Source organism: Capricornis sumatraensis, chromosome 11 (genome assembly GCF_032405125.1).
Source record: "Capricornis sumatraensis isolate serow.1 chromosome 11, serow.2, whole genome shotgun sequence".
In the NCBI taxonomy this organism is placed as follows: Eukaryota; Metazoa; Chordata; class Mammalia; order Artiodactyla; family Bovidae; genus Capricornis; species Capricornis sumatraensis.
Genome location: NC_091079.1, coordinates 64,813,095 through 64,840,078, shown reverse-complemented (window position 1 = coordinate 64,840,078; position 26,984 = coordinate 64,813,095). Strand labels below are relative to the sequence as shown.

The 26,984-nt window shown below is 41.6% G+C and overlaps 1 protein-coding gene across 1 annotated transcript in view; it reads right to left on the bottom strand.

Annotated features, from left to right (window-relative positions):
* Nucleotides 1–26,780, bottom strand: part of SAMD12 (sterile alpha motif domain containing 12) — a 395,367-nt gene extending 368,587 nt beyond the window's left edge. Inside the window, exons 1-2 of the mRNA XM_068983432.1 lie at nucleotides 26,735–26,780; nucleotides 22,924–23,102 (exon numbers count right to left, since the gene is read on the bottom strand). Coding sequence (XP_068839533.1) covers nucleotides 22,924–23,102; nucleotides 26,735–26,780 — 225 coding nt within the window. The remainder of the gene's footprint in view (nucleotides 1–22,923; nucleotides 23,103–26,734) is intronic.
* Between the last annotated feature and the right edge of the window lie 204 nt (nucleotides 26,781–26,984).

Genomic DNA, 26,984 nt, shown 5'->3' with positions numbered 1-26,984 from the left:
AAACAGACTGGTTCCAAATAGGAAAAGGAGTATGTCAAGGCTGGATATTGTCACCCTGCTTATTTAAATTATATGCAGAGTGCATCATGAGAAACGCTGGGCTGGAAGAAGCACAAGCTGGAATCAAGATTGCTGGGAGAAATATCAACAACCTCAGATATGCAGATGATACCACCCTTATGGCAGAAAGTGCAGAAGAACTAAAAAGCCTCTTGATGAAAGTGAAAGAGGAGAGTGAAAAAGTTGGCTTAAAGCTCAACATTCAGAAAACGAAGATCATGGTATATGGTCCCATCACTTCATGGGAAATAGATGTGGAAACAGTGGAAACAATGTCAGACTTTATTTTTTGGGGCTCCAAGATCACTGCAGATGGTGATTGTAGCCATGAACTTAAAAGATGCTTACTCCTTGAAAGAAAAGTTATGACCAACTAGATAGCACATTTAAAAGCAGAGACATTACTTTGCTAACAAAAGTCTGTCTAGTCAAGGCTATGGTTTTTCCAGTGGTCATGTATGGATGCAAGAGTTGAACTGTGAAGAAAGCTGAGCACCAAAGAATTGATGCTTTTGAACTGTGGTGTTGGAGAAGATTCTTAAGAGTCCCTTGGACTGCAAGGAGAACCAACCAGTCCATCCTAAAGGAGATCAGTCCTGGGTGTTCATTGGAAGGAATGATGCTGAAGCTGAAACTCCAATACTCATGAGAAGAGTTGACTCATTGGAAAAGACTCTGATGCTGGGAGGGATTGGGGGCAGGAGGAAAATGGGATGACAGAGGATGAGATGGCTGGATGGCATCACGGACTCAATAGACGTGAGTCTGAGTGAACTCCATGAGTTGGTGATGGACAGGGAGGCCTGTAAACAGGCCTGTAAACAGGGCTCCAGTAAACAATGCATTTTTATTTTAAAGCACAAATTGAATAAATCCTCAAAAAGCAATCATATAAACTAATGACACATTATCAACTGTGAATTAAAGTCAATACTATTCAGAAAGTGAGTGCTTTTTAACAATTATCCTACATATATATGGTGAAATAGGGGTCAACAAACTAAAATTCAAGTTGGGGAAGCATCCCCTCATTTGCTCAGGGCCTCAGCTGTGGAATCACATGACCGTATATACTGTTATAATTTGTAAGATTTGCTAAGGTGATGTATCTTACCCATAGTAACTTAAGATAATTGGCCCCTACTTTTCCTTCTGCCTTCCTATTGGGCGGTCTTAGAAAATCTACTGATATGTTGGGGATCCTGGTAAGGGGAAGTTGAGCCAGAACCAACTTAAGCTTGAGTTTATTAATAGGTATTTATATAGCCTATGTGCTATCACATGGTCAACGGTGCTTCCATGTATAGCTAAGTTACTATTAGCTGTCTCAGCGTAGTATGACTTCTAAGAATATTTTTCTCACCTGCATGGACTCAGAATCATTTGGCACTGGAAGTACAAGTGTAGTGAAAGAAGCAAGCTTTGAAATGTAATGAAGCAAGGTGCCAGTCTGAAAATTTCTTTGACTATTTAGACATGGGAAGCTGAAAGCTGAGAATCTAGCTCTTACACCAAGTCAAAAGAGACCTATGGAACAGACTTGACAATATGACATAAACACGCCTTTTTTTTCCCTTTGTGTAGGAATCTTAGCAAATAGATTCTATCATGATTCCTATCTTAGGGCTCAAACCTATAGTTTTACTACAACCAGTGGTAAGTATATTTATATGAGAGATCATATGATACCAACTCCAGGATACACTATCTCAAGAAATTTTGGTGAAACCCACTAGAGGAAATAATGAATTATCTTTCTATACTTGCTATAGAAAATACTACAAAAATTAGTGTTCTAGGGAGAGACAGTCAATGAACAAGCAGTCAAAAAAGGAAAAAAGTATTATGTATCAATTAATAAAATTTTATTTTTTGGATTTTGCGATGTTTGTGATATTTATCAGCTCTTTCAGATTTATAACTTTTGTGTTTTATTACTCTAAAGTTGAACCATAAGAAGGCTGAGCACCAAAGAATTGACACTTTCAAACTGTGGTACTGGAGAAGATTCTTGAGAGTCCCTTAGACAGCAAGGAGATCAAACGAGTTAGTCCTAAAGGAAGTCAACCCTGTATATTCATTTGAAGGACTGGGCTGAAGCTGAAGCTCTAACAGTTTGACCACTTGATGCGAAGAGCTGACTCATTGGAAAGAGCCTGATGCTGGGAAAGATCTGAGGGGAAGAGGGGAAGGGGGTGAGATGATTGGATGGCATCACTGACTCAATGGACATGAGTTTGAACAATTTTAGGGAGATAGTGAAGGACAGGAAAGTCTGGGGTGCTGCAGTTCATGGGGTCCTGAAGAATTGAACACAACTTAGCAACTGAACAACGATAAGAGATTCTAAAGTGATAATCATACTCTATTGATTTTTGTACTTGAAAGTTTTGTGGCTAAAGTTTCAAAACTATCTAAGTATCAGACCCCACAAAATCTACTGCAGGACAAAAACAAAAATCAACTAGACTAAAAGTGAAATTTTAAGAAGACATTTGATGAAACAATGAGATTTGAGGGCCAGTTTTAAGAAAATTTAAACTTTTGATAATGCATAGCAAATAAATCCTTTTATTCATCCATTTAGTAAGAGCAAATTTTTAAAGAAAAGGAAATTTCTGTATTTTAAGCTATACTTGCATTGCTCCTCTGTAGGATTAATTTAAAATAGGAATTAAAACCATTTATAAAATCTCAAACTTTAACTCTGGGGTTATGATCATGATCTTAAAACTGCCTTCCTTAATAAAAGACACCAAGTATTAAATTAAAACTCTTAACCTGACTTGAAGCAAAAAGCAAACGAACGAAAAAATTAGTGTATTAAAGTTTATGGCTCATGGGACTATCTAACAAATTTTGTTCAGAAAGCTATAAAATGTTAAGAATAAATTTCTACTCAGTCTACAAATTTAGAAACTGATACTCAGTAATCAAGTGTAAGACACAATTTAGAAAAATATTAAATAATGCAAGTGTGCACCATTTCTAAAAACAAATACCTTTCCTGAAAATGACAAGATGGGGACTTCCCTGGTGGTCCAGGGGTTAATGACTTTGCCCTCCAAATGCAGGGGGTGCAGGTTCGATCCCTGATTGGGGAGGTAAGATCCTACATGCTCATGGCCAAGAGGCTCCCCCAAACCATAAAACAGAAGCAATACTGTAACAAATTCAATAAACACTTATGAAAAATTACAAGATGGATGAGAAACAGGCTTGACATCTAAAATAATAACATAGATTTGATTTTTTTCCTCCTTGATTTTCATGTCAAAGACTTATGCGTTGCCAAAGAAGGGATGTAGCCTTTCCTTGTTCTGTTCCTTTTGATGTAACTGCAGTGCGTCCTGGGGGACTGTTCACCAGGCACTTGAAAATGAAGGAAGTGGGCTCAGGATAGCTGTCAGGCCTGGAGGTCAGGCCGGCTGGTCATCTGCACAGACACTGCTGAGGGGGAAATGGTAAGAAAACCAGAAAGAGGCTGATTTCCAGTCTTGGAAATCACTATATATGAGGGATAACGCTAAAAAAATAAAAATAAAGACTGTTGTAATCATGGCTTGTGTAAATATAGAGAAAACTGGTACATACATTTAGCCAATAGCATTTTATAGAAGGAGAAAATACAAAAAAAAAAAAAAAAAAAAAAGATAAAGCTAAGGGAGCCAGTCGTTTCCAGAAAACTCGAGAGTTTAAAAGTGAGAGGATGAATTTAAAAGTGAGCAGACTTTCATAAGTTTGGTGGTAGATTCACCAGTGTTAATTTTACTATTAGTCATACATACATATTTTATATGCTATTCCATATTATCAAATATTATATATACCTTTTAAAGAGTGGAAATGCATGCATGAGCCTGCTGCTACTGCTGCTAAGTCGCTTCAGTCGTGTCCGACTCTGTGAGACCCCATAGACAGCAGCCCACCAGGCTCCCTTGTCCCTGGGATTCTCCAGGCAAGAACACTGGAGTGGGTACACTTTATAAACAATCACTAAGATTGTTATTATCTTATTTTGAGGTATAGTTGATTTAAAATATGTACGTTTTAGGTGTACAACATAACAATTTGCAGGTTTTAAAGATTAGACCCCATTTGTGGTTAGTATAAAGTACTGGCTGTATTCTCTGTGCTGTACAATCTAGCCATGTAGTTTTATTTTATACATAATAGTTTGTACCTCTTAATCCTCTGCCTCTCTATCTTACCTCTCCGCCCACTGGTAACCACTCGATTGTTCTTTCTATGAGTCTTTTGTTATATATATTCACTAGTTGGTTTTTTTAGATTCCAGATAAAAGTGGTAATGTATAGTATTTGTCTTTCTCTGACTTATTTCACTTAGTATAATACCCTCCAAGTCCATCCATGTTGTGGCAGATTTTCATCCCAATCTCATTAATAGCCATCACTGTCCAGGCCCCAAGTATAAAGCTAAAGGCCATCTCCCACCTTGCTCTAACTGAGGGATGGCTCCAAAGAGATCTTCCCCAGGAGAAAGGTGGAGAAACCCTTAAAATACTGAAAATAACCAACCCCTATACAACTTGAAGTTTCTCATAAATATTTGGAGTATTGAATAAAGTCCCAAAACAAAAAAGGCCATGATGGAGTGACAGGATGAAAAATCTGACTCCTAATTTCATCTCTGAAACATTTTTGCAGGCTTCTGCAAACCACCCCTCTTCTTTGCCCATCAGTTTTCTCACCAGTAAAAATGAGAAGGCTGGATGATTCCGAACATTCATGCTGATTATGACTACTCCTTTCCCCTATATTTTCTGGGGTTTTCCATCAAGGCACACAAGCCTTGTGTTTCCTGAGAAGCTGCTGCAAATTGTGGGGTTCCACTGGGGACCATCCTCAACAAAATGGTGGCATTGGCTAGAAACTGCCATGACTCACTGAAGTACATTAATAAACACTACTGCAAATAACTTCCCTGACCTCAACCCCAGTTGTTGCCAATAAATATTAGCCAAGTTAAGCCCAAGAGGGAAAGGGGTCATTCAAGGAGAAGCACTAGGTTCTTAAAGTTGATGTATAAATGGTGAGAGACATAGCATATATTTGTGTTCTGGAAGGAAAAAGAGGGCAGCGTCTCCAAAACGAAATAATTGCTTCAGTGGATTAAACCGCATACATGCATACACACGCACACAAATAACACTGGAAAAAAGCAACAATTAAGCCCAACAGGTGACAGCACTGAGCACTCAGTGATACATTCGAGAAGAAACCATGAGCTAAAGGAAGTCACAGCAACAACGTGAGATGGGAACGGTGGCTAGCTGCTATCAATTACAGACAGACACCAAATGGGGCACTGGGAAGACATGCCCCATAATGTCCTGATGCTGGTAACAATCGCCGGGGCCCAGGAGGAAAGCTTTAAAATCTTCAAACAGAAGTATAACTTTAGTTCGGTTGTTCAAAGTGAAAAGGGCACTAAGAGTCTCCATCTGTTGAAAAGAAAGTCATGATCGATACTGACTTTAGAGGATTAGTTGAGCCCACCCATCTTTGTCAGGGTTTTCACTTGGCTTGACGTTCAACAAGATGCCTGCCTGTGAGGAGCTTAGGTTTGGGACAAACATTATTACATTGTTCTCAGATGCCACCTGGATTAAACTGATTAGGCTAGGCTTATGCTGCAGTGGGGCTTCCTTAGTGGCGCAGTGGTTAAGAATCTGCCTGCAATGCAGGAGACACGGGTCCAATCTCTGGGTTGGGAAGATCCCCCCGAGAAGGAAATGGCAACCCACTCCAGTATCCTTGCCTGGAGAATCCCATGGACAGAGGAGCCTGGTGGACTACAGTCCATGGGGTCACAGAGTTGAACATGACTTAGTGACTAAACGACAACACAAGCCGCACTAACAAACATTCCTCAAACTCTTGGGACACAATGAAAATTTATTTCTTGCTTATACAAAGTCAGCTCCAAGTCAGCTCCAATTCAGCTCCTGGGCAGTCTCTGTGGTGACCTGGTGATCAGAGTTTCTTTGACTCTGTGCTGTGCCATCTGACCTGGTGGCTACCACACTCCCCGAAAGGGAGTTGGAAGTTTGCATCAGAATGTTTGCTAGCCCCAGTCCATTAGGGCAGTGTGTTTCTCTTACAGGCCACTGTCTGGAACTAGGCATTCTGGGAGACCAGCAAGTACAGTCTTACTGGAGCCCACGAGGAGAGATGTGGATGTTGGTGAACGTAAGTGACAACTATAATGATGGAACTAATGAAGAGCAGAGACTCTCACATCCCTACAGAAAGTTAAGATGCCTTCAAAGCTTAAAAACGACCTGCTGTTCATCCTCCCAACCCCTACTCCTTTTCCAACTGGCCATGCAATGCACTGGCCTCCTTCCACCAAATGCGTGAAACAGTCAACAGTAGGCAAACATGATGAAGGGTGGGGCAGCTTAAAAAAAAAAAAAAGCTGAAAAAAGTGAAGATGATCTACTTCTACCCAAGTGCTTTCAGGCTATGTCATTACCCTCCAAACTGAAGAGCCTAATCCTTGGGCTCAAAATTCAATAATGACAGGACAAGGCTAACAGAGTTACAGAGTCACGGAAACCGCAGAGATATCACCTTTTAGAAGTCAGGACTTCTGAAATATCCCTGAGTTTCTGCATATGTGATCCCTCTGCAACACACACAGAGTACACACCACAATATGACACACGTGACCGCTGACCTATAGCTGTAGCCCAGATCACCCTTGGAAACTGGACTTGCAAGTTTAATGACTTACTTGACATTTTCTTTTGGATGTAACTCTGAAATCGTAAAATTAATTATGGTCAAAAAGAAACTTCTGATTTCACCTCAAATCTTCCCCTATTAACATCTTCTTTTCTTGACTTTTTTTTTTTTTTTCCCATCTTACTAAATAACACCAGTGTCTGGTTAGCTGCTCAAACCAGGAACTTAGTCGTCATCCTCACTTCTCCCCGTTGCCTCATGGATTATACCTAATCTCATTTTATCCCTTCTGTCTCCAAAATAAACTCCAGATTTGCCCAGTTCTCTCCATTTCTATTGGTATCACCAGCTCTCACCTCCATCAACTCCAGGATCCACATTCTAGTCTATTTCTCCTCTTGCTCGCTTCCAACCAACCCTCTGCGGAGCAGATGGGGTCTTCTCTTTGTAAGCCCCTCCCCTACCTGAAACCTCCCATCAATTTCTCCATCACACAAAATATAAGGTTCAGGCAAAACCACAGGATCCCTAAGATCATCTTGAGCCCCCGTATACCCGCCACACAGGTCTCTTTCCTTTCCTCAGGAGGAGACACACCTCCCTACCTCAGGGCCCTTGTACAAGCTGACCCTGGTCCAGAAGTGTTCTCAGTTGCATCTTTTGGCAAGGCTGCTCCTTTCTAACACTTAGATTTCATTTCAGAATGCACCCTTTCTCCCTTTCCTCCTTCAGTCCCCTACCCTCACCTCCATCTTCATTTTCTGTCTCAGTTTCTCAGACCTCAGCTGGTTTCCTTCCAAATATATACCAGAACTTGTGCCATAGTACATGTGTGAGATCCAGTTTCCACTTCTATCTTATTCAATACAGTATCACCAGAGAAGGGGTCTAACAGATACTTTGAATGTTGGATGATATGTGCACTTTAAGGAGATAAGTCATTTTCACTAAATAAGAGAGGGCTTGCTATACTTTTTATACTATGTCAGTGTCCTTTACACTGAAGGTCACAAACTTAAACTCCCTATAGAAGCCTGGCAGGAAACCTCATGAATGAAGACGGCCAGGCATAGGCAGAACCAAAGCAGAGAGACTATTCATCAAAAAGGGGCAGCTGCTGACAACTCCAGCTGGTACCAATTTAGGCTTATCATTTCCAGATTTTTAAAAAATTTTCAAGAGAAGCGGGAAATCTGGAGTATTTAAAGGGAGAATGTTAGGGTTTTTCCACCGCGGAAGATTAATTTAAACCTTAAGTATGTGTGGGCAAACAAAACTTGTTGGTAGACCCAATATGGCTGCAGGCAGCCAATTCAAAACTTCTGCTGAAAAAAGTTATTTTCTCTAGTCCATCTTGCCAAAATGTTTTCCAAGGATAACGATGATACGAAGAACAACAATAGAAGCAAACGTAACAGCATGCTTACTATATGCCAGGAGCCATTTTGAGCATTTTATACATAAATTCCAATGATACGATCAACCACCCAAAGAGGTAGGCACTATGATTATCCCCACTGGACAGATGAAGACACTGAGGCAGAGAAAGAATAAGAAACTGGCCCCAGGTTATACAGCTAGCAAGTAGCAGGGTAGACTGGGGATTGGATCCAATGTCCCAGGTCAGTGTCCTTCACTATTTTATATCAAGAGCAATCAAGATGTTGAAATCACATATCCTCGATTTAAAAAAAGTTCTGCTTGATAACAAATCCAAGCTTTGGTGCATTTCTTTCTTCCATCTGGGTTCCACTGGTGGCTCAGATGGTAAAGAATCCACTTGCAATGCAGGAGACCTGGGTTTGATCCCTGGGTTGGGAAAATTCCCTGGAGGAGGAAATGGCAACCCACTCCAGTATTCTTGCCTGGAGACTCCCATGGACAGAGGAGCCTGGAAGGCTACAGTCCATGGGGTCCTAAAGAGTCAAGACACGACTAAGTGACTAACACTTTTACTTTCTCTTCTGTTTGTTACAGTTCTGGCTACCTCTGCTGCTGCTGCTGCTGCTGCTAAGTTGCTTCAGTCGTGTCCAACTCTGTGCAACCCCATAGACAGCAGCCCACCAGGCTCCCCCGTCCCTGGGATTCTTCAGGCAAGAACACTGGAGTGGGTTGCCATTTCTGGCTACCTCTAAGTTGTTACTGTTATTCAGGGCATCGATAGGATTAACCCTCATTTGTCTATTTAGTACAACATGAGAAAAGGTTGGTATCAGATTTCTCCCCAAAAAAGATTACACAATGTGCAAGTTAGACATGAGTGCATTTATGAGCTAAACTACTTAATTATAAAAAGAATAGGGAAGCAATGAAGTTCAGCTTTTGGTGACATTTGGCGAAAATTCTATAAGGATTTGGCTTCAGCCTTGGTTTTTGGCAGGCCAAGTAGCCAAATGCCATTTTGGCTCTAGTTTTGGCAACCTTGAGCTTGTGCAAAATAATGATCATTTGGTCACGTGGGTTACTTACACCTCTGACCGTCACTACACTGCTGGTGACACAGATAGGGATGCTCCTTAGGGCTTATTATTGCTATAGGAAAATTCCCTTTCCAATAAACGTAAGTATTTACATATAATTAAGCTAATCTCCTGGCTTGTTTTTATATTAAAAGTTAGTCAGGTGAAACTTAAATGCACATTGATTATATGAATTCATTTACACAAGAAATAATTGTGTCCCTATACCATACCAAACATAGTTTGCCATTTTAGGGATAGATCAAAAAACAAATCAGGTCCCTGCCCTCACACAATTTACATTTGGAGGGATGACATAAAATAATAATACATGTAATAGATAAGAAGATGATACACTGTTTTAGAACGTCATGGGTATGTTGAGTGTGGCAGTGAGAATAACGAAAGAGTCAAGGATCAGAAGCACTGGGAAAGAGTTCGCTATTTAAACACAACAGCCCAGCAAGCATCACTGAGGTTACGGTGGAATAAAGGTTTCGAGAAGATGGAGGAGACAGTCTTGGGCATCCTGAGAAAACGAAGCTGCAGGCAGAGGGAACAGCAGTACAGGGGCTCCCAGGTGGGAAGATACCTGGTTTAATCCAGAAGCAGCCTGAACATGAAGAGTGTAGCAGCAGATGACATGAGTGCCTTACCAGGGAACAGATCGCGCAGAGCCCAGGAGGGCACGGGAAGGACTCTGGCTTTTAACTCGAGGAAAATGGGGAGCAATGAGAGGTGTTTGAGCAGAGGAACAGCATGATCTGACGGGCAGGTGGATGAGATCATTCCAGCTACTGAATTGGAATTCCTGCTTTACAGGACTGTGAAAACATTTTTTAAGACAGAAAACCACAGGGATGGCAGTAAAATTCGGCTTGATCTTAAGAACACTTAACAAGTATCTTCTTTAAATACAATCCTAAACTTTCATTTATGGGACTGTTTCAATGAAACTGCCTCATGAGCTACAACCAACATGGCAAGCCCAAGAGTTGAAGTCTTCATTTCAGTCAGTTTTCAGTGGAGAGGATGAAAGATCAATGACTTGGTAATATCATCATTAGCACAACCTCCAGGGGCACAGCTTGACCAAAACATCTGTTGCTCCTCCACTGATCTCAGTTGAAAAGAGTATATTTTCAGTATCACAAATGTGCACTACAAAACCCACAGGAGTCAATAGCTGTGACTCTGCCTGTGATACCACTGTGATACCACCGCACTACAATGGCAATTAAAAAAAAAATCTGCTTGGTATAAATTTAAGTTGTAATAAATAGGTATTCTTATTAGTATTTCAGGTTTATCCTTGTATGCCAGACATTTTTTCTAGGATGAAGATATTCAACTTCAGCCAAATAGTGACTGGATACTTGGTCATTTGGCGTTTGACCAAAATGCACATTTGGTATATATTCTGAACCAAATGTTTGTGGCCCCTCAATTCACAGGCTGAAGCTCTTACCCCCAATGTGATGGTATCTGGAAGCAGGGCCTTTAGGAGATAATTAGGTGTAGATGAGGTCATGAGGATGGGGGCCCCATGATAGCATCAGCATCCTTTTCAGAAGAGAAAGACAGACTAGAGCTCATTTTTTCTCCATGTGAGGATATCGGCAGAATGTTTCCATTAGCAAGTCAAGAAGAGGGCCCTTGCCTGGAACCAAATTGACATCTTGATCTTAGACTTCCCAGCCTCCAAAACCATGAGAAATACATGTCTATTATTAAAGCTACCTAGTCTATGTTAAGGTGATGGCACCCCACTCCAGTACTCTTGCCTGGAAAAATCCCATGGACAGAGGAGCCTGGTGGGCTGCAGTCCATGGGGTTGCCAAGAGTCGTACACGACTGAGCAACTTCACTTTCACTTTTCACTTTCTTGAATTGGAGAAGGAACTGGCAACCCACTCCAGTGTTCTTGCCTGGAGAATCCCAGGGACAGAGGAGCCTGGTGGGCTGCCGTCTGTGGGGTTGCACAGAGTCGGACACGACTGAAGTGATTTAGCAGTAGCTAAGTCTTAGCAGTCTAGTATAACCACTAGTTATACAACTACTACTAAGTCTATGTTATAAACTATGTTATTGCGTTATAGCATCCCAAGCTGCAATAACAAAATATGTATGGTCACATGTAACAGCAACACCTGAAAACTATTTCTCAGTCATGAATCCCTGGCAATAATGATCAAAGTGTTGTCTGATACCTGGTGGTCTGATTCTCAATTTAAGACTTCCTGATCATTTAAGGAGAAGCCGCTTTCTTTTATCATCTGGTTATGACTTCAAGGCAAAGGGGGAAAAGTTAGGGGAGTCAGCTGATGACTGAGGATTATGAAGAGAGCTGTGGGTGGGGGTGGAATCTTGGCCAACACTGGAGGGAGCAGAGGGACTGATGTGCAGGTCGGAGACTTTTTAACTAAGTCAAGTTTGGAATGCCAACCACAGACCACAAGCAGGTATTTCCCTAGCCTAAGGGCCAAGCTAGAACTGTGAAGAAGAAGGGTAACTAAAGAGCTATGGATGCAACTCTTGCTTGTCCTGTGGACAATGTTCCACTTGCACTCACCATCCAGAAAATCATCCTCTGCCACTAACAATCATTACAACAAGATGGATCCTCCTGCTCGCCTCTACAGAGACTAAAGGTAGTACAGTGGAGTGAGTGAAAGTCACTTAGTTGTGTCCGAATCTTTGTGACCGCATGGACTACACAGTCCATGAAATTCTCCAGGCCAGAATACTGTAGTGGGTAGGCTTTCCCTTCTCCAGGGGATCTTCCCAACCCAGGGATCAAACCCAGGCTTCTGCGTTGCAGGCAGATTTTTTACCAGCTGAGCCACAAGGGAAGCCCAAGAGTACTGGACTGGGTAGTGTATCCTTTCTCCAGTGGATCTTCCCAACCCAGGAATTGAACCGGGGTCTCCTGCATTGCAGGTGGATTCTTTACCAGCTGAGCTATCAGAGAAGCCCAAAGATAAACATTATGGGGCAAAAGAAAGGAAGACCCAGAGGCAAGGAACTTCTGGGTCACATCAACTAGCATTTCGTTTATCAGAAGTGTATTCTTTAAGATGCGCTGGACACTGCAGCAGGCACTGATGCTGTACCAGTGAATAAGACAGAGAAGATCACTGCTGTCAAGGAGTGTACATGTTACTGGAGAGACAGAAAATAAACAGGATGATTTCAGACAGGAAGAAGCTCCATGAAGGACACACCATGATATCAGAAAGCGTGACTGGAGTGGTCAGGCCTCTCTGCAGAGAAACATCTGAGCTGGGACCTATGTGACAGGGAATCAAGGTGCAAAGACCAAGGAGGTAAATACAGGCAGACATGATGGAGGGTACCAACGGGCTCAAGAGAGAGCAGGACTTTGGCATATTCCAGCAACAGAAAGACAAGTATGTCTGGAGCTCAGATGACCAGAGGAAAATCTAATATGAGGTGAGATTGGGGAGGCCAAGCAAAGCCTGAATGTCTTGGATTCTCACCATAGGAATGAGTCTGGATTTTTACTTTAAGTGAAAAGGATGCTAAGAAGGTGTGTGGTATCCTTTAATTCAAGATCGCTGTGCGGGAAGAGGACCACAGGAGAGCAGGAGTGAAGTGGAAGCAAGTCAAGAGATAGTGAGATGGGTCCGGGTGATAGCAACGGATGTGGGAACATGAGTAGATTTCAGAATAAGCAGTAGGGGGAGAATGAACATGATGTGTTGATGGATAATCTATCTCTGAACAACAGAACTGCCTCTACAATTCACATTTTTTTCTACATAATGCAACATACCGTTTTTTCAACTCAGTCATTATTACAAAATCATTCTCTTTCTCAGTGTATGAGTGATATCTTGCTGTCTGCTAAGTCACTTCAGTCGTGTCTGACTCTTTGCAACCCTATGGACTGTAGCCTGCCAGGCTCCTCTGTCCATGGGAATCTCCAGGCAAGACTACAGAGGATCCTCCCAACCCAAGGACTGAACCTGCATCTTTTCCATCTCCTGCATTGGCAGGTGGGTTCTTTACCACTAGCGCCACATGGGAAGCCCCATGAAAGATAACAGGGCAGTTTAAAATGATGTATTACTTATTACCATGCTTTTTCCTGTTACAACTATTAACTTTTAGCAAGTTATACCCAAATAGAACATAAGTGTTAGCCATTTGTATACTCATAGAGAAGAGAGAAGAGAAGGCAGGGCGTTCTTATAAAATGACTTAAAGTATCCCTTCCCCCCACCCTCTCCTAACATTTATTTGTCCAGATCCTGGGTGTACAGTGTCTAAAACCGACCTGTCCAGTGCCTCCCATTGGCTGAGGTGCAGCTGAGACATCATGGAGCAGGGAAGACACACAGGCGTGCACCTACACATAGGTCCACCTGTAGGCATCTCAATGAAATGCATCTACTTCTGCAAAGTCACATGGGGACTGCAACACCCACCATGAAGAACCAGTTACTATCTGGCTTTTTATAGCCAAAGTTTGCAAATCGCATGGTCACCTGAGTCCAAGTATTCATAGCTCAAAAGCAACTATGATGTAGGATACCAGGAAAAGCCAAAATATACTTGAAAATCATATGCAACAATACACATTTTATAAAAATGTTTTAGCATCTGTCTCTGTGTGCAGGGAGAGAGAGGGTCAAAGGGGGAAAAGTGTATGTATATGTTCAGAGATGCTGTCCGTCTGGTGAACTACAATGTCCCTCACTTGGAACAAGCATCAGCCCTCAAGCTATAGGTACAGACAAAGGTCCAACCTTGCTTTCTTCTACCACCTTCTGCTCTTATCTTACTTGGCCTTATGCTTCTCCCAACTTCTCTTTTATCTTCTTGAGTTCTTCACTTGGCAGAGTTGACCAGGGCTCTCAGATGCCTCTAGGCTTTTCCAATGTCACCAATCAAGGACTCAGAGTCTCTTCAACACAGCCACAGAAGCAGACCACTGCTGTCACGTGTGCCTCTTATGTTTGTCTTTTTCTTAGGTTCAAATTACACACTTGCCTTTATATAAATGCAGGCAATTCTGAAATTTCTCAATCAGTTCTGACAGGCATGACTCTGTAACTGCTGTCATGGTTGAAAAGTTTATATATTGACCCCCAGCATTTCAGACTGGAAAAGAAAAGCATTTGGGCAGAGTGCTATCAGACAAGCCACCCCTAGAACTCATCCTTTCTTCCAGAAGACTATCTTTACTGTGTCAAATTGTCAATGGAATTGTAACTGGGCTCTGATCCAGCCACTGATAGGGGCTCCACTTCCCCTGAGGCCAACTTTCCATTCTGTCCTCAAATGGCATGCACTGCAGTCTGGGTACACAAGAAAAGGAATACCAACTAAGTGGCTGCAAGCACCTGTTGTTTCGTATAGAGTGGCAAGCTCTGGCCATGTGTCAGAATTATGATGTTTTAGGTCAGGCTGTGCCACTACTAGCCTCAAGGTTTTGAGAAGGCATGTCATCTCATCACCACCTATGCAATAAATTAGGTAGTCGGATGCTCCCTAAGGCCTTGATTGATTATTCCATGAAACTATGGCTCCAATGCATGCTCCATTGTCACACTTTTCAGAGCTCAACACTTCAGTCATAAATGCTTACCTTTTCAAATATGGGTTGATTGTAGTTTCTCCTGAGATCTTCCCAAGTGTTCAGTGCATGTGCAGGAGGGGCCTGGAACTCACCCGGCATGAAGTCATTTTGGCTTATCTCTCTTGTTCTGACCCCTGACAATTCTTAACTAGGTATGTGGTCATAATGTTTCTCATGCATTATGTCCTTTCCTATCACTAGTGACAGTATATTGGGTTGGCAGCCTCTTTTGGAGACATTCTTATTCCCCAAGCCAAGAAATACAGATAGCCAAGAATTAGATCATTCTATCCCCAAATTGCTGTAGGCCTTCTCAGAGGCAGCTGAGCAATGTGATTTGATCAATCCCCCCTTCATCTTTAATCCAAGACAGAACTCTCAGAGCTTTCTGTTTCAATCGCAGATTATGCTTCCTTTCCCACTCTAACAAACATCCACCAGCTGCCCTACAGTCAGCTCTCATTTATCCACCTGTGGCTTATCCCAAGCACCGGGCTTTCTCCTCTTTCCGCCTCCAGCACCAAACTCCAGGCCAGCTCCTTTAACTCTGTGCCAAGGAAATACAAACTAAATCTAATATTAGCCTAATGAGAAAAGGCTATCTGCTGCCAAAGATTCACATAATGCAGCCCAGAGCCAAATGTGGGCAATTATTCACTGCTTCGGATGCTGGCACTGCTTCTCCCTTATATAATATAGCAATCAGGATCTACCGCATTTCCCCCCAAGAAAGAAAGAATACCTGCAGTGTTTTAACCTCTTCGTCTCGTTGGCCTGATTCTCAGTATAACAGATTCTCTTTTCTTTCCAAATAAATCAATCATTTGTACATTTAATGTTAAAGAGATGAACAAAATCCTGGTTTTACAGTCATTATACTTAGATTTCAATTTCATGTTCCTCTACTTTTTAGCCAGAAGCTAAGTTTTGCAAGTCATTCTTAGTTTTCTCAGCTGCAAGACGGAGATTTTATAAATAAAAACATAGGAGTCAATCACATCTAAACAAGAGACACACAGAAAGCCATCAAGACTCTCAATCATTATTCTGATTCACTGCTTTACATGCTCTGGTGAATCAGCATTGCTGGTATGAAAAAATAAAGATTAACTTTAGGAAACCCTTACTTTATAGGCATGAAAACACAGGGCAAGTTTCTTCGTAAGCACCTAGAAGATCAAGTCTAGAAGTCAAGAGTGTCGACTTCCCAATGCTGTATTTAGGCCACTTGTGAGGACACAGTCCAGAATTTCAAGGTGGCAAACAGCCAGCATGCTATCTACCAATGGGCTGATCTTAGTGCAGATCCCGAGTTGCTATGGAAACTCAAATTCCAACCATCAGACAATTGAGGGCTATAACCTTCAAAACAGACTCCCCTTTCCACATTTTTTCTCATGAATGAAGCACATGTCCCCCCAGGCCCAAGGACAAGGGTCAGAGAAAATGTTCACACAATTCCATCTGTTAATCTTACTCACTCTTATAACCAGAAAACTTCAATGGCTTCCACAGATCAGAGCAACCTGTCCAATAGAACTTTCTGTGATGTTCTATGTCTGTGCTAGCCAAGACACTGATCCCTAAGGCATCTATACTCTCTGGATTCGCAAGTCCTCACTGGCATTTAGGACTCCCATTGATAAATACCTTTTGCAAATTCACACATCAAATGTATGTTTTTGTTTTTGTTTTCCCAACTAGACCCTATGCTACCCAGTAATAAGGCTTAAAAGTGAGCTTGGTTCTCTATTGATTTCTATTTCATTTCTCTTTCATTTAAGACAGCCAATGACATGGATAACCCTCTTCCTAGAATTACAGCTCTAGTCTTTTGAGTCATTGAGGGCAAGGGTCCCCAAATCACACTTAAGATAAAGAAACAGAAAGATGCTTTTTCCAAGGATGTGTAGACAGAGATGTTTTAATTATAAAAGCAATATGAATTTCACAGTCAAAATGGTAAATTACACTTATGCTATACAATCCCCTCTCAAACTCGATACTAGAAAATATATTTTAAAATTTATATATTGGCATACTTGAAATCAAGGAAGAGATATCTTTAGGTGCCAAGAGCTCATAGCAGTGAGGAATGATGAAGCTCAAGATGCCTCCTGGAGATCTGGAATAGGAACTGGTTTCAAAGGCCCACATGGCTAGACTTGGAATGGCAGAGCCCACAGGCATGACAGGGAGATGGAACCAGGCTCCTGTGTGAAGCTGCAGATGAGACAGCACATCTGGGGGGACTTTATTTGCATAATCAGTAGCAAAGACAACATCAGACTGAGACATAATTAAACACCTGGTCAAAGCTGCTACCTCCCAAACAGTTCAGGAAGAGACAAACACAAAAGCGCCTCATCAGTGCTTGCTTCAACAGCACACAGACTACAAAAGCACCTCAACACATGGCATATTTCCCAAGACAACGCTCCTCCTTGGCAAATCATTCAGCAAGAATTTGGACCCATGGGAGGAAAGACAATACCCTCAAAGGTAGAACACCAACTCAACAAATAGGAAGAGTCACAGCTGAGCTGCTTAAGTTAATGGGCAACCTGAAAAAAGCTTTAAATAAATATGCTTAAAAGAGTTCAGTTCAGTTGCTCAGTCGTGTCCGACTCTTTGTGACCCCATGAACTGCAGAACGCCAGGCTCCATCACCAACTCCTGGGGTTTACTCAAACACATGTCCATCGAGTCAGTAATGCCATCCAACCATCTCATCCTCTGTCATTCCCTTTTCCTCCTGCCTTCAATCTTTCCCAGCATCAGGGTCTTTTCAAATGAGTCCGTTCTTCGCATCAGGTGGCCAAAGTATTGGAGTTTCAGCTTCAGCATCAGTCCTTCCAATGAATATTCAGGACTGATTTCCTTTATGCTTAAAAGAGTGCATATATTAGAAAGAAACTCCAATGAGTGTAAAAGAAGAAAAATTTCCCCATAATCTCAGCTCTAGATATAAACTGTCTCCTGAGAAATCTGTATGCAGGTCAAGAAGCAACCATTAGAACTAGACATGTAACAAGAACTGGTTCAAAATTGGGAAAGGGGTACTTCAAAGCTGTATATTGTCACCCGGCTTATTTAACTTAAATGCAGAGTACATCATGTGAAATGCCAGGTTGGATTAACCACAAGCTGGAATCAAGATTGCCGGAAGAAATGTTAATAACCTCAGATATGCAGATGACATCACCCTAATGGCAAAAAGCTAAGAGGAACTAAAGAGCCTCTTGATGAAGGTAAAAGAGGAGAGTGAAAAAGGTGGCTTAAAACCCACACTCAAAAAACTAATACGGCATCTGGTCCCATCAGCATATAGCAAATAGATGAGGAAACAATGGAAACAGTGACAGACTTTATTTCCTTGAGCTCCAAAATCACTGCAGATGGTGACTGCAGCCACTAAATTAAAAGACGTTTGCTCCTTGGAAGAAAAGCTATGACAAACCTAGATAGCATATTAAAACATAGAGACATTATTTTGCCAACAAAAGTCTATATAATCAAAGCTATGATTTTTCCAGCAGTCATGTACGGATGTGAGAGTTGGACCGTAAAGAAGGCTGAGCACCAAAGAATTGATGTTTTTGAACTGTGGTGCTGGAGAAGACTCTTGAGAGTCCCTTGGACAGCAAGGAGATCAAACCAGTTAATCCTAAAGGAAATCAACCCTGAATATTCTTTGGATAGACTGATGCTAAAGGTGAAGCTCCAACACTCTGGCCACCTGATACTAAGAGACAACTCACTGGAAAAGATCCTGATCCTGGGAATGACTGAGGGCAGGAGGAGAAGGGGACAACAGAGGACGAGATAGTTGGATGGCATCAACCACTTAACGGATGTCAGTTTGAATACACTCTGGGAGATAGGGAAAGACAGGGAAGCTTGCTGTGCTGTAGTCCATAGGGTCTCAAGGAGTCATACATGACTTAACTATCAGCCTTAAAATGGAACACATTTGAGTCAGTTCTAATGAGGTGGATGAACCTAGAGTCTATTATACAGAGTGAAGTTAAAAAGAGAAAAACAAATATTGTATATTAACACATACATATGGAATCTAGAAAAATGGTACTGATGAACCTACGTGCAGGGCAGCAATGGAGATTCAAACAGAGAGCAGACTTGTGAAACAGTAGGGGAAAGAGAGGGTGGGACAAATTGAGAGAATAGCACAGAAACATATATATTACCATACGTAAAATAGCCAGTGGGAATTTGCTACGTGACACAGGGAGCTCAGACCCAGCACTCTGTGCAAACCTAGAGGGACGGGATCAGGTAGGAGGAGGCAGGAGGTTCAAGAGGAAGGGGACACATGTATACCTAAGGCTGAGTCACGGTGATGTATGGCAGAAAACAATACAATGCTATAGAACAATTATAAATCAAAATAATTTTAAAATATAAATAAAAATAAAATTTTGAAATAAATTAAAACCATTTAAAAATAAATTAAAAACAGTTATGGAATGAAGTCTTTCAGACTTGGTGATGCCTTTTTACGGGGAAAAGATATTTATAGGAAAATGGGAACATGTTACACACTGTGCAGGAACCTGCCCGTCTTCCTCTACCCCTACTGTAACAGCAGCGCACTCATTTGCTTGCATAAACACTGCTATAGATTGAAAATCTGTGTTCCCCTAGAATGCACACCCTAATCCCCAATGTGATAGTATTAGGAGGAGGAATCTTTGGGAGGACGGAGCCCTCACGAATGGGATCAGCGCCCCCATGAGAGAGATTCCAGAGAGATCCTTGGTCCCTTTCCACCATGTGAGGACACAGTGAGCTGATGGATGTCTATGACCTGTGGTAACAAGGCTCTTATCAGACACTCCAGCAGGTGGTACCTTGACCTTGAACTTCCCAGCCTTCAGAACTATGAGAAACAAATGTCTATTGTTTATACACCATCCAGTTTCTTTAATTTTTATTGGAGTATAGTTTCTGGTTGCTCAGATGGTAAAGAATCTGCCTGCATTGTGGGAGACATGGATTCAATCCCTGGGTCAGGAAGATTCCTTGGAGAAGGGAATGGCTACCCACTCTAGGATTCTTGCTTGGACAATTCATGGACAGAGGAGCCTGGTGGGCTACTGTCCCTGGGGTTGCAAAGAGTTGGACACGATGGAGTGACTAAAACTTTCCTTTTGTAGTTGCTTTATAATGCTATGTTAGTTTCTGCTGTATAGCAAAGTTAATCAGTTATATGTATACATATATCCCCCTTCTTTAGATTTCCTCCCCATTTAGGTCACTGCAAAGCACTGGGTTCCCTGTGCTATGCAGTAGGTCCTCATTAGTTATCTATTTTATACATAGTATCAATAGTGTATATATGTCAATCCCAATCTCCCAATTCATCCCCTAGTCTTCCCCTCTTAGGGGCCATATGTTTGTTCTCTACGTCTGTCTCTATTTCTGCCTTGCAAATAAGGCCTCTATAGTATTTTTCTAGATTCCACATGTATGTGTTAATATACAATAATTGTTTTCCTCTTTCTGACTGACTTCACTCTGTGTGACGGTCTTTAGGTCCTTCCACATCTCTACAAATGATTCCACTTCGTTCTTTTATACAGCTGAATAATATTATAAGCCACCCAGTTTAAGGTGTATAATAGCACTCTGAACAAACTAAGGTAAAAATACATAGGTCTTCGCCACCCTTAAAAAGATAGAATTCTATTCAATTCCATGAATACACAATCTCTTTGGCCTAAGTTTTACGAATGAACATTATTTTCATATTATAGACATCTCTAGAGTGAATATTCTCCTGCAGCCATCTTTGCACATCTGGGTAATTATTTCCTTAGGACAAGTTCCTAGAGAGGATATTACTGGCTCAAAAGTTACACTCATTGAAAATTTTGATAACTCTGTCCTCCAGAAAATCTGTACTGATTTGCATTTCTGAGTGGCTTTACATGATGCATCTGTAGCTAGAGGTTTTTTAAGGTAAGTGTAGAGTAGGTCAAGTTACCAGAGATTCAATTATTTACCTAAGGAAAATGGATGACTCACAACTCCAATAACCCTTGGAGTGCAACCGAAAGGCACATCTCAGTGTGTCCGTACATGCACAGAACATGTTCACACTGTCGGTGGTACAGAATCTCTGGGGTATATGACACTGCAGGTCTGCAGTAATCCTTATTTTTATTTTTGCCCCTGCTCCCCAGCAACCACCACTGTCATCAAGTCCTCCATGAAAAAATAAATACTTGGTAACAAGAGCTCCTAGTCGGTCACTCCTAAACATGTCATTGTGAAGACATTCAGAATTCCCTTTCAACTCAGTTTGGGGGTTTCACTATAGACAACCTGGAAAAACTCAGACGAATCTGCCTTGCAACTAGAGTCTAAACCTGAGGAAAGGTTCATTAGAGATGACTGCATTCTCAATGAAGTAGGTTTTCAGCAAAGCAAATGTAAAGTGAACTAGAGGCAAAAAGCACTGACATGAAAACTGGTTTTACTACCACATCACACATTCCAGATAATTCAGAAGTTATCAAATCCTATCAGGTTTGAATCCAACTTCTTATATCACCGAATCTGTTCTGCAAATAAAAGAGAATCTGGAAAAGTTGAATTAAATTAATTTAATTAAACTAAAGTTGAATTAAAATCAGGCAATTGTCAATTAATTTGTTTTCTTTTCCTCCACTGTAATGTTTAATATTTTATGCATCTCTGAAAAGATCCTACTCAAATAAACCATTTATCTTCCTAGTTAAAGAAGACCTTTAATACATTTTTTTCTCACTCTTTCAAGATGGAACCAACCACTGGCTGACCAGATTTAATGTCAAAATAGGGCTTACTTATTCCCAGCTCCTCTCACATAACAATAACCAACCAGTTTTCTATGAGTTGTAATTTCTCTCAGCTAAAATGTGCAAAATATCTGCAATATCTCCCTTGCTAATTGTTCCCCACTCCCTACAACACAGATACACACACACTCTTTTGTCATCCGTTTTTAATTATCCGCACTAAAGTAATTGGTAATTATTCAAAAGTACAGACAAGGTAGAAAAATTCACATCTGATCTTGGAAGGCTTTTTTCTTTTTTTTTTTTTTTTACAGGAGTGGGAGGGAGTTATTGTATGACGGCCAAGCAACCCTTCTACTTGAGGCTTTTCTTGGGGGACTGCAACATCTGCTTCCCAAGGCACGCATATATTCACCCCTCAACAAGCATTTGAAAGGAAGTCTCTTCAAAGAAAATATCATAGGAAGATGAGTTCTCTCAATTTCCAAGGGGCAAAGTAACATACACCCCCAACAGAAGCATCTTCACTGGTTTCAGACAAAAATCCATACAGTGCCAGTTCTATGATGAACATTTGAAAGAGGCTGCTCTTACTAAATAATCATCTATCCTTTAAACTCCCAGTTTACATCTATATTAAAGACTGAAAGACTGAAGAATATTGCAACAAAATAGAGCAATTATATCTTTAACCAGGGTCCTGTTTACTACTGTCTACGTGACAGAATTGTTACAGGAACCTAATAAGCCAGTGTGTCAAAGTCCTTCCAACAGTACCTGGAATACATGTATATATTTCATAAAATATCACTTGTTACTGTGATGGTCAGCAAAATCCCCTCATACTCATGCAGCCAATTGAGCCTTTTACAAAATACTTGTACATATACAGTATTCAACCTGACAGAGATGATAGCGTTTCTGGTACCCATTCTATAGGCAAAGAATCTGGGGCTTGGAAAGTCATATGACTTGTCTAATATTAGCAAATGATCAATTAAGCCTGGTAAACAGATTGTTAAGTCCAGGCACTCATCCCTATAGCTCATCCTATACCATCCTCAGAGCCTCATGCTCTAAGACTGACCACAAATGTGCTTTGATTTCACTCTAAAGGTGAGGAAGTCACTATTTTCATTTCTTATTACTTGCAATCGAGGAGCAGTGTTTTTTGAATCACCAACAATAATTAATGAAAGTACTATCAGTTCTTCCCTGGGGCTGGACCACAAAATACAGAAGCTGCAGCTTCAGAATCTCTTTACCTTATTGGAGTATCACCTACCTTAGTTGTCTCAGCTTCTGTCTGCAGTCGCTTGGGGGTTCCTTTTTGGTCAAGCACCTTCTGGAAAGTTTTATTTTTAATGGATTGAGACTCAACACCTTCACCTTCAATTTGTAGTTTAATACCTTCACCATGGGCAGGGTGATCAATACCCCGTGGATTCAAACCGCAGTGGAGAGCTAGGAAAGAGGAAAGAAATCTAACTCAGAAAACAGATCCTATAAAGAAGGTGTCCATGAAAGACAATACTTCATTTGGTCTACATGGGAAGAAACAAGACATTTCCAAGTTGAGGGGTGGAACCATAACTATAGGAAATAATCTGGGGAAGAGGGACCATGGTATGGTGGCAAATCCCAAGCTCGGAAGTCAGAAAGACGACAGCACAAATGCAGGAAGCATCAGTTTCAAGAAGTTCGACCTTGAGCAAGTGACTAATCCTCATGTTACAGATGATAATACCAAATCAGGCAACTTAGGCACTGCCTCCCACACATGCAGTTATTTCAACCCCTGCAGTTTAGTGTGTATCTATGCTTCCATCTGGAACACTGTTCATTCATTCCTTCCAGCTTCTGAATCTTCCCTATTCTTTGAGCATCCACTCAGTATTCAACAAATATTTATTGAGCAAATAGTAAAAAGTCAAGTAGGTATTTTGTTCCTAGCTCTCACTTCTCCCTTAACAAGTCCCATCCCTTCCCATCATTTCTGATACAATCAATCTGCCCATGACACTCAAATCTTACATCCAGCCCAGAGAGACCTCTTTTTTTTTCCCTGACAGGTGTGTACTTGCTTTTTAATTTATTCTAATTGGAGGATAACTACTTTACAATATTGTGGTGGTTTTGCCATCTATCAACATGAATTGGCAACAGGTTACATGTGTTCCCCTCATCCTGTACCCCCCTCCCACCACCCTCCCCACCGTATCCCTCTGGGTTGTCCCAGAGCACGAGCTTTGAGTGCCCTGCTTCATGCATCAAACTTGCACTGGTCATCTCTTTTACATATAAAACGAAGGTGAGCATGATGCATGTGCTGGGAACTGAACCCGGTCTCCCACGTGGGAGGTGAGAATTCCACCACTGAACCAGCAATGGCCCTGTCGCATACAGCCCAGAAAGACCTCTCTTACAAGCTTCAGACGTAAGACTGTCACTCATCCCAATGTCAGTATATCAGAGATCTCACATTTAACATGTTCACACTGAACCTTGATTTTTCTACCCCCAAATATTCCCCTTCTCCAGTCACTCCAGAGAAGCTGAAGAGTCCTCCTTGATACCACTCTCCCTGTAAGTCAGTACATCACTTCCATCTTTTACCAGGGCCAGTAACTGCTGCACTCAAGATGATGCTCCCATCCACCTCCCTCACCCCATCTCCACTGCCATGACTCTGGTCCACGCTACCCACCTGTCTCACCTAGACTGACCGCCGCACTGCTCCTCCTCCCTGGATGCCCACAATCTCATTAAAAAATGTATAGGTCAGTTCACAAGACTCTTCTGCTACAAAACAGAGACTCACTGGCTTAGAGAACAAACTTATGGTTACCTGGGTTGGGAGGGATAGTTAGGGAGTTTGGGGTTGACATGTACACACTGCTTTATTTAAAATAATCAAAGATCTACTGTATAAAAAATGTAGAGGGGACAAGAGAATAAGATAGTTGATACTGGCCATGCACTGACAATTCTTGAAGCTAACTGATAGATTCATGGGGATTTATTTCACTACTCCTTCTACTTTTGTGTATATAAAAAAGTTAAACAAACAAACAAACATGCAAACTTTCTAATGGCTTCACTGTTCACCCAGAGCATTCAAAAGTCTTTAACGTGGGCAACAAGGCTATGACATTATCTGTTTCATTCTACCTCTCCAATTTCCTCACCCACTACTGTATCCCTGGTCCACTCCACCTGTACCACCCACTTCCTTGTCTCTTCCTTGAACACTCCATGCCTTCTGGACTTTGCATATTACGTTTCTTTGTCTGAACAGTTCTTCCCCATTCTTCAGCTAACTGATACTCATCAGTCAGGGTTTGGCTTAAATACCAACTCTTCAGACACACCTTTCCTTAATCCCCTCCCTCATTCTCCCCCTCCCCCACCCCGCATTAGATCTCATGCCTGGAATGACAAGTATTCAAGAAACATTGCACGAATCTTAAAAAACTCACTGTACAATGGTCCCTATGCATGTAACCTTATTTATACCACTTTATAATCTTATTTCTTTGTTTGGCTGTGCTGGGTTTTCCTTGCTGCACAGGCTTTTTTCTAGCTGCGGTGAGTGGGGGCTACTCTCCAGTTCCGGTGCGGCTTCTCCCCGCAGTGGCTTCTCTTGTTGCGGAGCATGGGCATGCAGCCTTCAGCAGCTACGGCACACATCTCAGTAGCTGCCGCTCCTGCGCTCTGGAGCACAGGCTCGATAGCTGTGGCTCACGGGCTTAGTTGCTCTGCTGCATGTGGGATCTTCCAGGATCAGGGATTGAACCTGTGTCTCCTGCATTGACAGGCAGCTTCTTTACCACTGAGCCACCAGAGAAGCCCTATTTATACCATTTTATCTAAAAAATTATCTGAAATTCTTTTCTAGTCTTTTAAGTCTCCTAAAACAAGGACCAGCCTATTTCACGGTGCATTGTAGGCACTCATGTATTAGTTCATGCCTCTTCCCTCGAGTTTTGTGATGGATCTCAAATAATCTTCATGAAAAACCCTGATACATAATTATATTCATTTCACAGACAAGGGAAATGAGGCTCAAAGGGTTATAATCATAAAAAGTCACACAGTGTCTGCTGAAGGTCACAAAGATCATGTATCATTTAGGTTGCAGATGATTTCAAGTTTCAGATGAACAAACCCAAAATAGATTAAGCAGTGAAGAAAATCATTAACTTTCAGGAGAGGAGGTCCAGTAATGGGAAAAGTTCTGTGTTAGCTGATTTCCCAGTTCAATAGGGCCATCAAGACTCTTTTCACTTCTCCATTCTACCATCCATAATATCACCTTAAGCCTGGGTTCCCCATGGCACTACAGCTATAAGATTCTAGTTCACATCTAGCAATAGACACAGCTTGGCTGACCATAGTTTTCCTCCCTCAATCCTCCTCCAAACTTGGGTGTTTCTCATTGGTCCAAAGTGAATCACACACATCCAATAGTGAACTAAAACACTGGTAGTGGAGGCAGGATTACCCTTAAACCACCTAAGGTCAAGTCCCCAAACCGTATCGCTGTTACTCAACAACGAGGGGTGGAATGGATGCTGGAGAACCAAGCACAATACCCAGTTCAGGCAGTCGAATAAAAAGAACGCAACCTATGAGAGTATGAGGCTAATTACTGTTAATACCAATCAGCTTCTCCATCTCTAAAGATCAGCCTACTTACAATGAATTTTCAATTAAATATACTAAATCTGTGATTATTAAAAAGAGGTGAGCTTGTGTAGGGAGATGGGGGATTTAGACATTAATGAGAAAAGAAAAAAAAATGTGTATCTTTGTTCATACTAAAGCTAATGAGAAAAGAAAAAAAAAATGTGTACCTTTGTTCATACTCAAGCATGATTCCCAGCTGTTTCCTGCCTTGAAATTCACATCCTGAGGAACATCACTGAGCTGCTGGGAGCTTCCAGTATCTCCCGTCCTCCTCTGCTATCACCTCCCCACTCAGACTGTCATACTTCCCTCACTCTTGCTCACGTTGGTCCCTCCTCCTAGAAAGAGGTTCTACTCCACCCAAATCCTACTTCCTTCTTTGGGGCATGAACTCCTATTCAGCTCACGTGTCTGTTCCAATGTCTTCACAAAGTCTTCTATGAGCTCTGGCATCGTGGGCTTCATCTCCTCCCTGTCTGGGGATGTCTGTCTAACTGATCTGTCTCATTGCTGAAAACTGCCAGCTCTATCTTCACTGCCCAGTCCAGAATCTGGCACATAACAGGCAGCGGAGAAACATCTGTTCAGCTGCTGAATGAACCAGCAATCGTCTATCTTTACACAAACACGCCTTACATCGAAATGCCTCTCTTCTCT